At 45.9% G+C, this 17510-nt stretch overlaps 1 protein-coding gene across 6 annotated transcripts in view; it reads left to right on the top strand.

Annotated features, from left to right (window-relative positions):
* The window catches only part of LOC139383299 (centrosomal protein of 170 kDa protein B-like), a 43513-nt gene that overhangs the window by 18872 nt on the left and 7131 nt on the right, over positions 1–17510 (top strand). For 3 of the 6 annotated variants that reach the window (XM_071127765.1, XM_071127763.1, XM_071127766.1), the window contains exons 7-12: positions 11571–11684; positions 12717–13202; positions 13286–14244; positions 14473–14622; positions 15150–15267; positions 15369–17054. In XM_071127765.1, the coding sequence (XP_070983866.1) occupies positions 11571–11684; positions 12717–13202; positions 13286–14244; positions 14473–14622; positions 15150–15267; positions 15369–17054 (3513 nt within the window). Of the gene's footprint in view, positions 1–911; positions 1327–11570; positions 11685–12716; positions 13203–13285; positions 14245–14472; positions 14623–15149; positions 15268–15368; positions 17055–17510 lie in introns of those variants that run through there. The other 3 variants (XM_071127764.1, XM_071127768.1, XM_071127767.1) reach the window with 3 other exon arrangements.

Raw genomic sequence — 17510 nt, 5'->3', positions numbered from 1 at the left:
TATTTTGAATCTGAGATGACAGGGTGATTAACAAAAGGCTAAGCTGTGTCTCAATATATTTCATGAATAGGAATATTTTCTAGGAATATTTATGTCTGTTGCGTTATGCTAATTAGTGTCAGGCTATGATTACGCTCCCTCATGCGGGATGGGGAGTCATTAGAGGTTTAACAAGTCGGACGTGAAGAATTTACTCCAGTTACCCGACCAGGCCCAAATCCCCATAATTTGAATGAAAGAAGGGGCCGATGCAGGGGACGCAGGTCTGGGGGCCTTGTGAGAATTTGTCAGCGAGTGGGTAACCCGCCTCTACCATCCATTCTATTGGCCAATGTGCAATCATTGGAGAATAAATTGAATGTGCTCGGGTTCAAGACTTTCCTACCAACGGGACATTAAAAAATGTAAAAATATCTTAGGTTTCACTGAGTCGTGGCTGAACGGCAACATGGATAATATACAGTTGGCTGGTTTTTCCGTGCAAGACAGAACCGCATCCTCCAGTAAGGCAAGGGGTCGCGGTCTGTGTCTATTTGTCAATAACAGCTGGTGTGCGAAATCAAATGTTAAGGAAGTATCAAGGTTTTGCTCGCCTCACTTAGTCTAACCAAGAGTTTTCATATTTTTCATAGCTGTCTATTTACCATCACAAACCGATGCTGGCACTAAGACCACTCTCAACAAGCTGTATAAAACTGTATAAGCAAACAAGAAAATGCTCATCCAGAGGCGGTGCGCCTAGTGGCCGGGACTTTAATGCAGGGAAACTTAAATACGTTTCACCTAATTTCTACCAGCATGTGCAACAAGAAGAAAACAACTCTAGACCAACTTTACTCCACACATACGAAGCCCTCCATTTGGCATATCTGACCATAATTCTCCCCTCAATACGGTGCAGTCGTCCTTTGCAGAAAAGCATCCCCAAAGAATGTTTCCACCTCCATGCTTCACAGTTGGTATGGTGTTCTTGGGGTTGTACTCATCCTTCTTCTTCCTCCAAACACGGAGAGTGGAGTTTTAAACCACATGACCTTCTCCCATTCCTCCTCTGGATCATCCAGATGGTCATTGGCAAACTTCAAATGGGCCTGGACATGCGCTGGCTTGAGCAGGGGGACCTTGCGTGTGCTGCAGGATTTTAATCCATGAGTAGTAGTAGTGTTTACGTAGTGTGTTACTAATGGTTTTCTTTGAGACTGTGGTCCCAGCTCTCTTCAGGTCATTGACCAGGTCCTGCCGTATGGTTCTGGGCTGATCCCTCACCTTCCTCATGATCATTGATGCCCCACGAGGTGAGATCTTGCATGGAACCCCAGACTGAGGGTGATTGACTTCTTGAACTTCCATTTTCTAATATTTTTTTTATTTTGACCTTTATTTAACAAGGCCCTTAAGAACAAATTCTTATTTTCAATGACGGCCTAGGAACAGTGGGTTAACTGCCTGTTCAGGGGCAGAACGACAGATTTGTACCTTGTCAGCTCGGGGGTTTGAACTTGCAACCTTCCGGTTACTAGTCCAACGCTCTAACCACTAGGCTACCTTGCCGCCCCAATTGTGCCAACAGTTGTTGCCTTCTCACCAAGCTGCTTGCCTATTGTCCTGTAGCCCATCCCAGCCTTGTGCAGGTCTACAATTTAGCCCTGATGTCCTTACACAGCTCTCTGGTCTTGACCATTGTGGAGAGGTTGGAGTTTGTTTGATTGAGTGTGTGGACAGGTGTCTTTTTATACAGGTAACGAGTTCAAACCTGTGCAGTTAATACAGGTAATGAGTGGAGAACAGGAGGGCTTCTTAAAGAAAAACTAACAGGTCTGTGAGAGCCGGAATTCTTACTGGTTGGTAGGTGATCAAATACATATGTCATGCAATAAAATGCAAATGAATTACTTAAAAATCATACGTAATTTTCTGGATTTTTGTTTTAGATTCCGTCTCTCACAGTTGAAATGTACCTATGATAACAATAACAGACCTCTACATGCTTTGTAAGTAGGAAAACCTGCAAATCGGCAGTGTATCAAATACTTATTCTCCCCACTGTATGTCTCCAGCCTCAGTGATTTTTGCAATTAGTTCCAGTCATTGGCAGGAGAGAACTGTAAGGAAAGGCGGCCAAAGGAGGAGTTGGCTTTGGGGGTGACCAGTGAACTATACCTGCTGCAGTGCGTGCTGCTATGGTGACCAGTGCCAGTGGGTTTGGCGATGAATATGAAGCGAGAGCCAGCATACAGGTCGTAGTGGTGGGTAGTATATGGGGCTTTCGTGACAAAATGGATGGCACTGTGATAGACTGCATCCAATTTGCTGAGTAGAGTGTTGTAGGCTATTTTGTAAATGACATCGCCGAAGTCGAGGATCGGTAGGATAGTCAGTTTTACGAGGGTATGTTTGGCAGCATGAGTGAAGGATGCTTTGTTGCGAAATAGGAAGCTGATTCTAGATTTAATTTTGGATTGGAGATGCTTAATGTGAGTCTGGAAGGAGAGTTTACAGTCTAACCAGACACATAGGTATTTGTAGTTGTCCACATATTCAGTCAGAACCGTGCAGAGTAGTGTTGCGGGCAGAGATCGGTTTATGAGCATGCATTTAGTTTTACTTGCATTTAAGAGCATTTGGAGGCCACAGAAGGAGGGTTGTATGGCATTGAAGCTTGTCTGGAGGTTAGTCAACACAGTTTCCAAAGAAGGGCCAGAAGTATACAGAATGGTGTCGTCTGCGTAGAGGTGGATCAGGAAATCACCAGCAGCAGGAGCGACATCATTGATGTATACAGAGAAGAGAGTCAGCCCAAGTGGCACCCCCATAGAGACTGCCAGAGGTCCGGACAACAGGCCCTCCGATTTGACACACTGAACTCTATCAGAGAAGTAGTTGGTGAACCAGGCGAGGCAGTCATTTGAGAAACCAAGGCTGATGAGTCTGCCGATAAGAATGCGGTGATTGACAGAGTCGAAAGCCTTGGCCCGGTCGACGAATATGGCTGCACAATATTGTCTTTTATCGATGGCGGTTATGATATCGTTTAGGACCTTGAGTGTGGCTGAGGTGCACCCATGACCACCTCGGAAACCAGATTGCATAGCGGAGAAGGTACGGTGGGATTTGAAATGGCCGGTGATCTGTTTGTTGACTTGCCTTTCGAAGACGTTAGAAAGGCAGGGTAGGATAGGTATAGGTCTGTAACAGTTTGGTTCATCCCCCTTTTGAAGAGGGGGGTGACCGCGGCAGCTTTCCAATCTTTAGGGATCTCGGACGATACGAAAGAGGTTGAACAGGCTAGCAAAAGGGGTTGAGGCGGAACATTTTTGAAAGAGAGGGTCCATTTTGTCTAGCCCAGCTGATTTGTTTAGGTCCAGATTTTGCAGCTCTTTCAGAACATCAGCTATCTGGATTTGGGTGAAGGAGAAATGGGGGAAGACTTGGACAAGTTGCTGTTGGGGGTGCAGAGCTGTTGGGGTAGCCTGGTGGAAAGCATGGCTAGCCGTAGAGAAAAGCTTATTGAAATTCACTGCCTCAGTGCAGTGGGCAGCTGGGAGGAGGTGCTCTTATTCTCCATGGACTTCAAATCAAATTTTATTTGTCACATACACACGGTTAGCAGATTTTAATGCGAGTGTAGTGAAATACTTGTGCTTCTAGTTCTGACCATGCAGTAATATCTAACAAGTAATCTACCCTAACAATTTCACAACAATTACCTTATACACACAAGTGTAAAGGAATGAATGAGAACATGTACATAAAAATATATGAATGAGCGATGGCCGAAAAGCATAGGCAAGATGCAGTAGATGGTATAGAGGACAGTATATACATATGAGATGAGTAATGTAAGATATGTAAACATTATAAAGTGGCATTGTTTAAAGTGGCTAGTGATACATTTATTACATGCATTTTTCATTATTATAGTGGCTAGAGATGAGTCAGTATGTTGGCAGCAGCCACTCAATGTTAGAGATGGCTGTTTAACAGTCTGATGGCCTTGAGATCGAGAGACTGAAAAACAGCTTCTGTCCCAGCTTTGATGCACCTCTATTGACCTCGCCTTCTGGATGATAGCGGGGTGAACAGGCTTTGGATCAGGTGGTTGATATCCTTGATGAGCTTTTTAGCCTTCCTGTGACATCGGGTGCTGTTGGTGTTCTGGAGGGCAGGCAGTGTGCCCTGGGTGAAGCGTTGGGCAGACCGCATCACTCTAATGAGCCCTGCGGTTACGGACGGTGCAGTTACCGTACCAGTCGGTGATACATGATGCTCTCTATTGTGCATTTGTAAAAGTGTTTGTGTAGATTTCTGTGGAACATTTGTTATTTTACCTATTTTAGAATAGGTAAAGACCACATTAAATGAAGAATAGTCTGATGGGTGATAATAGCCTATCACTTGTGAATTATGTATTATCACTTGTGAATGATGTATTATCACTTGTGAATGATCCCCAGTACGTGCAGCAAGGCAAGAAAAAGCGCATGCCTTTTTTTGTGCGCAACTTTTCATAGTCGCACACCTCATGTAGCCTAGCCCATAGGCCTATATGTTTTGACTAAAGTGGCCAAATAACTCAAAATTAAGCATATTAATCCGCTTTACAACCGGTGAAGAGCCTTATTGGCAAACATAGGCGGTGTATGAGTTTCACGTTTGGGGAAGATCATTTTCACCATAAAAATGCTGCTTTTATAATAAAGCATTACATGCATAATCACATTTTGTGGTTACTTATGAGAATAGCGTTTTCCCGCTAATTGACTGCATCTTGGAACATTCATGCCTATAGCCTACTGCCTTAAGTGCATTGCTGCGCTTATAATGCGAATAAATAGCTTAAAATGTTGATAAACTATTAGGCTAACGTTCTGATCTGTTGCATCAGCCACATTGCTTTTAAAGTTTTTTTGATGCGAGTGGTTGTATAATTTGGGGTCTATTGCATCCCACAACTGTCCCAGAGTATGTTTGGAATATGTATTTCTTCTTCCAATAGAATAGGTCAACTTTTGTACTATGGGCGATAGCATATTGACATAGGCCAGTGCTTTTGCTGTTTGTTAGGCCTACTCATCTTGTTGGCTGACGACAAGTAGGCTAAACGTGGACAGTTCTAGCATCTTCAATATGCGCCTCGAAATTCGATAAGAAGGACGTGCGCAGTTGCATCCCCGATGTGTGCGTCTTCACTTGTAGCCTACTTCTTAGCCGAGATGCTTTGAGAAGGACCCGAGAGCACGTGACGTGTGAGTGAGAGGTGCTTCGGAGCATGGCAGCCGGGAGAAGGGAATTATAATTATTTTATTAAGCCCACAACGGCCACTTTGGTCTCAAAAGGTATTGATTTTTTTAGGGGTCGTTATGGACACACAAGGGGGAAGCTGCCAGGAAATTCAAGGCCTGGTGGGAATATTATCAAGGGCTTGCTAAATAGGGAATGAGAGACTGATGAATTGTGTGCAGCCTGCACAAGAAACAAAGCAGAACTCGTACCTTTTTTCAAATCATCATCATTCGAGTCGCATCATGCAACCTTAGAATGTATTAAAAATCAAAACATATAGCCCAACGTATGTCTCATCTAAAGTTTCATAAATAACTTTAAGCATATACAGTGCATTCTGAAAGTATTCAGATCCCTTTCCCTTTTCCACATTTTATTACGTTACAGCCTTATTCTAAATAATGTGTGAAATAAGTTTTGATTTAGAATGGACCATTATCATGCACTCAAGGGAATGGGGAAAATAAATACATGTCATCTATGCACTTAAATAGCTAATGGAGAGCACTTTTCCCGTGGTTAATTTTCATGCCAGCCAGGTAGGCTATACTCCTGTTGCAAAGCAATGTGCTTAATATTAAGAAATTGAGAAATAAATAGTAGGCCAAGCCTATAGAAAGATGATAGGTCCTCCACTTCTTTAAAAGATGCTATCAAAACTCTGTTTTCTCTAGCAATTGCAGAGTCTATAGAAATGTTGCGCAATGTGCTCATTGGCTCTCATGAAGTGTTTTGATTTGAATTTTGGGAAAAAATGCATTGATGTCACAGTGATTAGTACCAGGCAGTTAGCAAGTTTGGTAGGCTACGAATGACCATCGGCAGCATCAGAGCTTGAAGAAGCCTAGTTACCTTGACTAAATGGTCACGACCGCCGATGTGGTGGTAATGTGTTCACCGTAACAGCCCTAGTATCGGACGATAATTCGACCAATATTCAATAAATAGGATGATAAAATGGTATTTCATGCTTATTTGAACACTTGCTTATCTGAACACTTGTGACCATTCTCATGATGTCATTATTGCCACAATGTATGAAATCAGCATTTGAAGCATAGTTATAGGACAAATGCTCTTCTGGATGACAAATCATGAGAATTCAATGTGGGAAAATGACCCCCCCCCTGTCATAGTCAGCTATGTCGGTATCAGTAATTTTTGTCTCCCAAGAATCGGACCCGATAAAACGCATTGGTCGGGCTCTACTTTAATATGATTTTCAGGGCAGTTATGTTACTAAATCGCTGACGGATGTACTGTCTGATTCCAATGAGGGATATCTTATTTTTTATCTTATTTCAAATATTGTAGAGATGTTCATTGTTCACACACACAGTCAGTACCTCTGGCAAATTGCTAAACATCTAAATAGCACAGGGGAATCGAAGGTTCAAGCAGTGCATTTTGAATGAGTTTCATTCACAGGGTCAAAACACACACGACTGCTGTTGGCTGAGCAATTTCCACACTACTCTCAAATAGTTTCAATTTACAAGATGCAGACATGAACTCTACTTGACAAAAGAGCTCTTTATTACCAATGATTGGGGCACATTTTTACGCACAATTCACTGATCACTTGATGTTTTCTCTTGAATTGTCATCATACTGTACATAGCCTTGATGACTTGGATTTGGAATTTGGGTATATCAGTTGGTTGTGTAAGCCAGCCAAGCCTACTTGTATTGATCATATACTGTAACTCTTCATAAGCAGTACTGCTGTCTCGCTCCACAATCTTTAAAACTGGATGTCATAGCTCCCATAACTGTAAGTTGATCAACCATGTTCTATGACAGTAGAGTAAACCATTTAACCCAGCTGATCCCACTCTGTAATCCAGTTCATCCAGACCAATTATCCAGCAGTGGAATGCAAGGATGGACCATCACTAGTGTCTTTAACTACTGACAGTCAGAAGGTTATGACATGCCAGACTTCCAGCCATTTACACTTAGTTTAAATGTTTACATTCAGCCTTCATCCCACTCTGCCTGTATGTGATGGGTTTATGTAGCTGCTGTCTGACTCTTTATTTCCTCCTGAAGCAGCTGGACTGGTGAGGTGACCAGTGTCCCGTTCCCTACAGGCCACACCCTGTTGACAGTCAAGGGACTCAACACTGTGAGGCTCAGAAATGTCTGTTTTTCCTGAAGTCTTATAGGGTGTGGACTGTGGAGTCTGTCTTCTCCTCCTGCTGTCTGTAAAGCAGCCTGCTGGCTCTCTGAGGTGACCTTGTCTGGCCTACTGTAGTCTACCCTGACAGGCCAACTACTTTTTAATATATACTGAACAAAAATATAAACGCAACATGTCAAGTGTTGGTCCAGTGTTTCATGAGCTGAAATAAAACATCCCAGAAATGTTCCATACATACAAAAAGCATATTTCTCTCACATTTTGTGCACAGTTTTGTTTACATCCCTGTTAGTGAGAATTTCTCCTTCACTAAAATAATCCAAGAAGCTGATTTTAAACAGCATGATCATTACACAGGTACACCTTGTGCAGGGGACAGTAAAAGGCAGCTGTAAAATGTGCAGTTTTGACATACAACACAATGCCACAGAGGTCTCAAGTTTTGAGGGAGTGTGCAATTGGCATGCTGACTGCAGGAATATCCACCAGAGCAGTTGCCATAGAATTGAATGGTCATTATCTACCTTAAGCTGCCTTCAATGTTGTTTTAGAGAATTTGGCAGTATGTCCAACCAGCCTCAACCGCAGACCATGTGTAATCACACCAGCCCAGGACCTCCACATCTGACTTTTTCCCCTTTGGGCTCATCTGAGACCAGCCACCCGGATAACTGATGAAACTGTGGGTTTGCACAACTAAAGAATTTCTGAACAAAGTCTCAGAAACCGTCTCAGGGAAGCTCATCTGCGTGCCCGTCATCCTCACAAGGGTCTTAACTCCAGATCGGCGTTGTAATTGACTTCAGTGTGCAAATGCTCACCTTCGATGGCCACTGGCAGGCTGGAGAAGTGTGCTCTTCACAGATGAATCCCTGTTTCAACTTTATCGGGCAGATGGCAGACAGCGTATGGCGTTGTGTGGGGTCAAGCGGTTTGGTGATGTCAATGTTGTGAACAGATTAACCCCCATGGGGTTATGGTATAGGCAAGCATAAGCTACGGACAACGACCAATGTCGTGCCATTTATCCACCGCCATCACCTAATGTTTCAGCATGGTAATGCACAGCCCCATGTCACAAGGATCTGTACACAATTCTTGGAAGCTAAAAATGTCCCAGTTTTCCATGGCCTGCATACTGACCAGACATGTCACCCATTGAGCATGTTTGCGAAGATGTTGCACTGCATGAGGCAAATGGTGGGTCTCGACCCCGCCCTGTGCAACTGGGTACTGGACTTCCTGACGGGCCGCCTCCAGGTGGTGAGGGTAGGCAACAACATCTCCACCCCGCTGATCCTCAACACTGGGGCCCCACAAGGGTGCGTTCTGAGCCCTCTCCTGTACTCCCTGTTCACCCACGACTGCGTGGCCACGCACGCCTCCAACTCAATCATCAAGTTTGCGGACGACACAACAGTGGTAGGCTTGATTACCAACAACGACGAGACGGCCTACAGGGAGGAGGTGAGGGCCCTCGGAGTGTGGTGTCAGGAAAATAACCTCACACTCAACGTCAACAAAACTAAGGAGATGATTGTGGACTTCAGGAAACCGCAGAGGGAACACCCCCCTATCCACATCGATGGAACAGTAGTGGAGAGGGTAGCAAGTTTTAAGTTCCTCGGCATACACATCACAGACAAACTGAATTGGTCCACTCACACAGACAGCATCGTGAAGAAGGCGCAGCAGCGCCTCTTCAACCTCAGGAGGCTGAAGAAATTTGGTTTGTCACCAAAAGCACTCACAAACTTCTACAGATGCACAATCGACAGCATCCTGGCGGGCTGTATCACCGCCTGGTACGGCAACTGCTCCGCCCACAATCGTAAGGCTCTCCAGAGGGTAGTGAGGTCTGCACAACGCATCACCGGGGGCAAACTACCTGCCCTCCAGGACACCTACACCACCCGATGTTACAGGAAGGCCATAAAGATCATCAAGGACATCAACCACCCGAGCCACTGCCTGTTCACCCCGCTATCATCCAGAAGGCGAGGTCAGTACAGGTGCATCAAAGCTGGGACCGAGAGACTGAAAAACAGCTTCTATCTCAAGGCCATCAGACTGTTAAACAGCCACCACTAACATTGAGTGGCTGCTGCCAACACACTGACACTGACTCAACTCCAGCCACTTTAATAATGGGAATTGATGGGAAATTATGTAAATATATCACTAGCCACTTTAAACAATGCTACCTTTATATAATGTTACTTACCCTACATTATTAATCTCATATGCATACGTATATACTGTACTCTACATCATCGACTGCATCCTTATGTAATACATGTATCACTAGCCACTTTAACTATGCCACTTTGTTTACATACTCACCTCATGTATATACTGTACTCGATACCATCTACTGTATCCTGCCTATGCTGCTCTGTACCATCACTCATTCATATATCCTTATGTACATATTCTTTATCCCCTTACACTGTGTATAAGACAGTAGTTTTGGAATTGTTAGTTAGATTACTTGTTGGTTATTACCTCATTGTCGGAACTAGAAGCACAAGCATTTCGCTACACTCGCATTAACATCTGCTAACCATGTGTATGTGACAAATAAAATTTGATTTGATTTGATTTGGTGGTAACACCAGATACTGACTGGTTTTCTGATCCACACCCTACTTTTTTTTTAAAGGTTTCTGTGACCAACCAATGGAAGTCTGTATTCCCAGTCATATGAAACCTATAGATTAGGGCCTAACTTATTTATTTCATTTGACTGATTTCCTTTTATGAACTGTAACTCAGTAAAATCTTTGAAATTGTTGGATGTTGCGTTTTATTTTTGTTCGGTGTAGAACGTAATGTGGAAATGTATCCTTATGGTTTCCACTGCCTGAGAAGAGCTCTGGATTTAAAGTTTATTTTCATGTCTTTCATTAGCGGCTTCATCATTCATGATACACACCAACATAGAAAAGCTTAAAATGACTCAGTGCAGCACTAGAGAAAGTCCACAAACCATTTTAGGCTGTGTCATCCATCCTGTGTAGCTAGAAATGAAGCATTGGGTAAGCCAAATGGAATTAGTGACATGCCCTTCTGTTTCCCTCCCTCCCTCTCTGTTGATATCTTATTGTGTGTCCTGGGCAACAGCACTTTGGCCTAAATAAACCAAAGCACTACAACTCCAGTGTGAGAGCCCTAATGTGTCTGTTTAGTTCACAGACACCAGGCATGTGGATAATCTGATTTATGCCATATAGGCTAGTGCCCTGGGCTTGCCAACCAGCTGTTGGATGTCATCACATTATTGAGGGTGACAGGAAATCTGCCCTAGTGCCCTTATTGGTCAGATGTAGGAGATGGATAAAAACAGATTCATATGGTTTGTTAGTGCAATTTTATATAAAAGACAGAAAATGTAAAGAATATATTTTGGTTTATTTGTTATTGAATTATAAACCACTTACCAACCTAGAATCTGTGTGACAATCAATTAACAATAAATATAATTTAACTGTGTCAGCAACCTCTCATATATGGAAACGCGCGTGGAACCAACCTGTATTTTGGCATCTATAGAAGTGACCTTTTAGAATCTAGGGACCACCACTACATGGCTCAACCGTGATAATGCATTCAAGCAGGACAGCAGCAAGTACTGTATGACCATATACTGTACATGGAAGGTTATCAGTTCGTCTCAATGTTCTGCTCTGGAGAGATGAGTCATCGTAAACCAGTGTTTGAAAAGCTTCTCATTTGTTATATTTCTGCATCTCCCCCCTTTAGTGAAGATTCGGATTACCATGTCCAGTCTCATTCTCCTCCTCCGAGGATTGTGTATCACGTGACCTCATAACTCCAGGCCCCTCTACCTGCTTTGCCAATGGCTGATTCTTATCAAAGTTATTAAATTGATGAAACATTTTAGTAGGACAAAATGCAGAATATTATCCACTGTGACTGTTTGTGCTACGCTTATTTGCAATGTTTCAATGCACAGCTTCACTTAAAACCCAGACTTTATAGGGTTTGCAATCATTCTGCTATGTGACTATTACATCACTCAGTTTTTGTATTTATTATAGTCCAGCAAAATTAAGGCAGTTGCTGCAGTACTCACTCTGTTCTCTCTCTGTCCATGTATCTTATCATGTGTGTGTCTGTTAGTGGCCAGCGAGGCTCCAGTGTCCAGACCCACTCCTCTGTATGGGCAGCCGTCGTGGTGGGGGGAGGATGATGCTGAACACGGTGAAGGACAGCAGCCAGACGAGGATCCTGCAGGTCTTGAACAAACACTTCTCTACTATTCGTATACTATCAGTTCATTTGTTTCTCCGGATATGTGAGCGTGAGCATGTCACTCTGAAAGAGGCCTGGCACTTCAATATTGTTATTAGCTGTGATAACTCATAAAGGTTACAGCCAAATGTATTTGATTAGAGTGGCAAGCATAATACTTTGTTATGCATCACACCAAAAGTTTTCAATACATCCATTGAGAGATGGATGGTGTTTAGCTCTGTAGTGCCGACTAGTGACCAGGAGCTGCCAGTGTCACACTGAGCCAGGTTGGTCCAGGGCCATCCCAGGCCAGCGGGCAGTGCCTCGTGATGGATTACCCCTGTAAGACCAGGGGACAGGGTGGAGGAGAGAGGAGGGAGGGTGACTGTTAGCCTCATGCTGCCCAGCCTGGCTGGAACAGCTGGCCTGGCACCCATTGATTGGCTGATGTTTTTGTTTGTTTACTTAGTCAAGCCACCTTATTATTTGTGGCTGCAGATTTATAGGGAATACTTGGCAGAGTTTTTCTGTGATTTGTTTTCCTTTGCATATTTAATATTTCATTCGAGTAGTGTCTGTGATTCCTTCCCTTACCCAACTCATACTGCATATCCTTTGTGCCTGCAGTTTACAGTAGGGCTGGGAATTGCCAGGGACCTCACAATACGTTATTATCATGATAATTAGGTGCCGTTATGATATATCCTGCGTTTCTCATGATTCTCACAATTCTGTGCATTGTGATTCGATATTGCGATTTGATGTTCCAAAAATATTTCTCACTATATGTCTGCTGCAGAAAGATGAGAGAGCATGATAAAACTAGTTTTGATCAGTCAGGGAAATGAAAGTGTGAGTTTTGGCGCTCACAAGCGCTAGCTAATGCTAATGATATCAAATATCAATATAATATCGTCAAATAATATTGCGATATTCAACTTTATTGATTTCCCCGTCCCCCCAAAATCACTAGTTTACAGTATTGGTCTGTATAGTATTTATCTATATTGTCCCCTGTGTCTGCCCCTACAGAGAATACTAACGAGAGCTACAGACAAGAGGTCAACGGCTCCCTGTCAGATAGCCAGGCCAAGTCCATCTACTCGCACCACAGGGAGCCCAGCTACTTTGAGATCCCCACCAAGGAGTTCCAGCAGCGGGAGCTCCAGGAGGTTCCCACTAAGGACACTGACCCCCCTGCTGTCCCTGTTCTCCCCCCAACCCCCACCCCCACACCCCCTGTGGTGCAGAGCCACGCCTCCTTCACCATCGAGTTTGATGAATGCATGCCTGGTAAAATCAAGATCAAAGACCATGTGACCAAGTTCTCCTTCCGCCAGCAACGCAAGCTCCTGAGTAAGGAGGCGGTCACCGCACCCACGGAGGTGATGTCAGCAGAGAGCAAGGTGGCTGATTGGCTGGACCAAAGCAATGTGCGCATGATGCAGAGGTGGTCTCGGACAGAGGACATTTTCAGCACCAACAGTGACCTGCCCATCTACAACAATGCTTCCACAGGTGAGTGACTCAATGATTTATACACTGAATCCACTGTTACTGTCAGAGCTTTCAAGTTAACATGTTTCTGTATTTACCGTCAGGCCATCACTATGAGGATGGGACTCGGGGCAACTCTGAGGATTCTGTTGTGAACGGGAAGCAGGTTATCCAGTCAAAGCCCTCTAGACCCTTCACACCCCCTGACTCAGAGGACCTTCTGTCCAGCTCCCTTCCAGAGACTCACTCCCCTCCTCAGAGCCAGGGCAAAGAAGACCCCCAGCAGGCCTTCGTCATCGAGTTCTTTGATGACAATCCACGCAAGAAGCGTTCACAGACCTTCACCAGCAACACAGTCCAGCCCGACAGCCCGGCCCTTAGGAACAAGCTGGAGAAGAAGTTGAGCCCCAGCTCCCACACCCAGCAGTACACCATACCCCTGAAGGGCCCGGGCTCTGGAGGCCCCCAGAGGGCCGGCTCCCTGAGGCGGGAGAAGACAGAGGATCGGATCAATACTAGCTTCTCTTCCCAATCCTCCTCCATACAGCCCAGGCCCTTTAGAAGTGTGGGCCGGAGGTCTAAACTGGCCCAGGACTTCACTGCTGAGTTCCTGAGGGAGTCCAGACAGGAGACTAGACCGAGCATGAACACAACCTGGGAGAGGAAGACTTCACCTGTGTCTCCTACCATCAGCCCACCACCAACAGAAATGGCAGCAGTGCCCAACTCCCACCATACCCCACCAAGCCCCCCTCAGCCCCCTGTCCCATATCTGACTCAGACCTCCACCGTCAACCAGCCTGTGCCCCTGAAAGCCCCTCTAATATCCCTGGTCAACCACACCATGGAGGCCGCACGGAGCCTGGAGGCCGCACGGAGCCTGGAGGCCGCACGGAGCCTGGAGGCCGCACGGAGCCTGGAGGCCGCACGGATCCTGGAGGTTGGAAGCCCCAGAAGCTTGGGGAATGAGGAGGACGATGCCTTGAGTGAAGCAGGCACCTACACCATCGAGACAGAGGTCCAGGATGAAGAGGTGGTGGAGGCACGCAGCAAGATAGACCAGGCAAGTCTTTTTGCATTACTCTCTGTAATAGTCTTATCTCTCCAAGTTTGTTTTAATATCACACCTTGTCATGCCATGCGCTTCAGCCTGAGAACCTGCTTTGTCAAGTATCCGACAGCCATGCTATCTAACAAAAGCTTTCATGGGTGTCACACAGGAGCGCAGAGGACTTGGCAGCCGACAGCCCTGGAGCGACAGCATTCACACATCATGCTTTGTTTCTGACAGGTGTTTGGGGTTGTTGAGGGGCCAGAGCAGCCCAGCGACGCTGCAGCAGCATCATATAAGCCTGTTAAGGCTCAGGACAGGGAGGAGCGTAGGGAGAGTAGCTCTGTGGATCTAAGGCCAGCTCCAGGGCAGGGACAGAATCAGCTGCAGGTAAACCCCCAGCCGGCCTCCGTGTGGTGACAGATTCCCAGAGCTAACGCAATCAAACAAACAATCAATCAATCAATCAGTCATTTAATTCATCTACTGGGTCAATAAACTGGGAAGCACAAATCTGCATGTTTTGGTCTCTTGATTCTCCATGGTTTCTCCTTATCTCCCTCGCAGATTTTGTGTAGTGTCTTTTGGTTTATGGGGGTGTTGGTGTTGTAGTTCTTTACTTCCTGCTGGGTTTGGATGTGACCAACTGGTTTTCTCTTGTGGTGTCCTTGGTTTCTATCTGAGGAATAGGAATGGCTTTGTGGCGGTTGGCATGTTTTTGCTGTCCTAGGATATTTTTTTATATCTGGAAATGACACTAACATCCCTAGCTGTATATGTGTCTATTCCCTAATAGATTTTTAAAGCGTAAATTATAATTTCTTGAACGGGATTGTGTTATTTTTCCTTGTATTGTAAGCGTTATTGTGTTTACTGACTGCTGTTGTGACATGAATAACTAGTGATCCTTCATGCAGGTGTCTGGTGGTTCTAAGTGGGTGTCTCGCTGGGCCAGCCTGGCAGACAGCTACACAGACTCTGGCCCTTCCTCAGGCCTCTTTGACATCCCCTCACAGATTGAGCTGTCAGGAGGAGGTAAGTCACCTGATGGGAATTTGCACAGAATTTGAAATGATAATGAGTTATAGTCCTGATTATCAACTTCATAAAAAATGCATCCTTCTGTTTCCATTCAGTTGGTGGGAGGACCGGCTATCAGGCGATGCTCAGTCGCAACGTCAAAAGTGTGGAATCAGAAGGCCAGAGTTCCAGAACACGGCGGATTCTGCCTCAGGCACCGTTGGTGGAGAAGAATGAGACTCCAACTCCCAGCATTCTTGTCCATCAGGACACTTACTCTACCTATGATGTCAGAGAGAAGAGCTCCAGAGCCCTCTGTCCACAGGAGGGACTCCACAACCTGTCTGTACAGGATGACCTAGACCCAGACAGCCTGAGTGATGCCAGTAAGTCAGACGACGGCTCCATCGTAGAACAGAGGACGACGCCCACACCAGATATGACAGACAAGAGTTCATCTCAGAGCAGAGAAGAGGAGAGGCCCAGACTTCCACCCAAGTCTACATCATTCTACATCGACTCTGAGGAGCGGGGATCCAGACCCAATACGCCCAGGACTGAGAGAAAACTACCACCTCCTCCTAATACACCACAGTTCTCCACAGCCACCCTGACCAAACAACGGGGTGGACAGGACTCACAGAAGACTGTGAAGCCCAACTCGTCAGCTCCCAAGCAGGACTACCAGGGTAGAGTCAGCCCTCAGCCCAAGGAGATCTCAGTGTCTCTGGTCAGGCAGGAGAGCTTCACTAAGGACCAGCCAAGTGATGCTGCACAGGTCACCAGACTCCCCCACATCTCCAGCCAGCCTGCGCAGAATGACCCAGACCCTGCTGAGGTGTTCCAGGGTATCTGCAGCCAGGACACCCACTCCTACCTCAAGGAGACTGAGGACGCTCTGGCTGCCCTGGAGGCCAAGCTCCAGGCCCAAACTGATGTAGTTCCCTGCCCCATAGATGACACTCTGTCTGGGGAGTCTGACATGGACTCAGCCAGCACTGCCAGCCAGCGCAGCAACCAGACTACACCCAAGACCAGATCTAAGAAGCCCTCTATCACCTGTGGCCTTCAGAGGGAGAGGTCCTCTGCCAGCTCCTTCACCCAGGAGCCCAGTCGCCAGCCGTCAGCCCATAATCGCCTGTCAGAAAAGCAGCGGTCTCAGGGAGAAGATAGCAGAGATAGTAAGCCTGAACCAGGCAGGAGGCTGGGGATGAGACGTAGTGTGAGCAAACATGGCTCCATGGACCTTAGCGATGACCCCCAGGGCTCCAGCTTACCCTACTGGCCTGATACCATTTCTTCAGACCAGGAGGGCTACTGGCCCACTGCACGCAAGAAGTACACCACCCCCCTGCAGAAGGAGGAGTCTTCTAAGTCCTCCAAAGGGTCCCAGGCCCTGAGCCGCTCCAACAGCATGTATGCCCCAAGGCCTACTAGAGCCTCCATGCTTCGTCGGGCTCGCCTGGGCGAGGCGTCCGACAACGAGGGCACAGAGACGGACAGGATCTCCCAGGAGGCCAGTGGGACCACCAAGGACAGTAAGAAGCAGCTCTCCAGGCTGGACATGCTGGCTCTGCCCCGGAAGAGGACCAGCTCCTTCACCACTCCCAGTGATACAGAGTCCTCCGCACCCAGGACAGGCTTCTCCAACCGCAGCACAGAGTCCAACAGCGGCTCTGGGCGTAAGGCCTCCGTCGCCAGACCCAGCTCTAAGCCTGTGCTAGGCAGGGCCTCTGGAGCTCCCTGCAAGCCCATCACCCGCGGCCGCTCCAGCAGCGCCAAATACACCAGCAGCACAGCCAGTGAGTTACACACACAATCTACTCTTTGCAAAATATGATATAACATTAGTCTTTTGACAAAGTGGTCATTACAGGTAGAAACATCTGTCTTAAGTGTTTAAATATGTCCCAGACAATCTTGAAATGTTTCAGAAATGTAATGAAACATAAAAATGTCAACTTCTGGATTGGAAGCATCACAATGTAGGTTTGCGTAAAGGAGACCAGTCCTATTAATGATCTGGATGAATTGGTTTAAGTGAGTTTGAGACAATTAGTTCAACTAACAAGTAAGTTACAAGGGGGCAAGCCTAGGTTGTATTCTTCTGGAGATTTGTTTCATGAGCCATGGTTTAAAGGTCCCTGACCTTTGGCTTTTAATAAGGACCTTCACTAACAACACTTATGCTGAATTTCTATTTGTAATTTAAATATAACCCCTGCAATTATTTTCTATAGGGGCAATTTCACGGTAAC

Source organism: Oncorhynchus clarkii, chromosome 25 (genome assembly GCF_045791955.1).
Source record: "Oncorhynchus clarkii lewisi isolate Uvic-CL-2024 chromosome 25, UVic_Ocla_1.0, whole genome shotgun sequence".
Classification (NCBI taxonomy): domain Eukaryota; kingdom Metazoa; phylum Chordata; class Actinopteri; order Salmoniformes; family Salmonidae; genus Oncorhynchus; species Oncorhynchus clarkii.
Note: the sequence above shows the minus strand (reverse complement) of the source record. Positions and strands in the feature narration are given on the sequence as shown.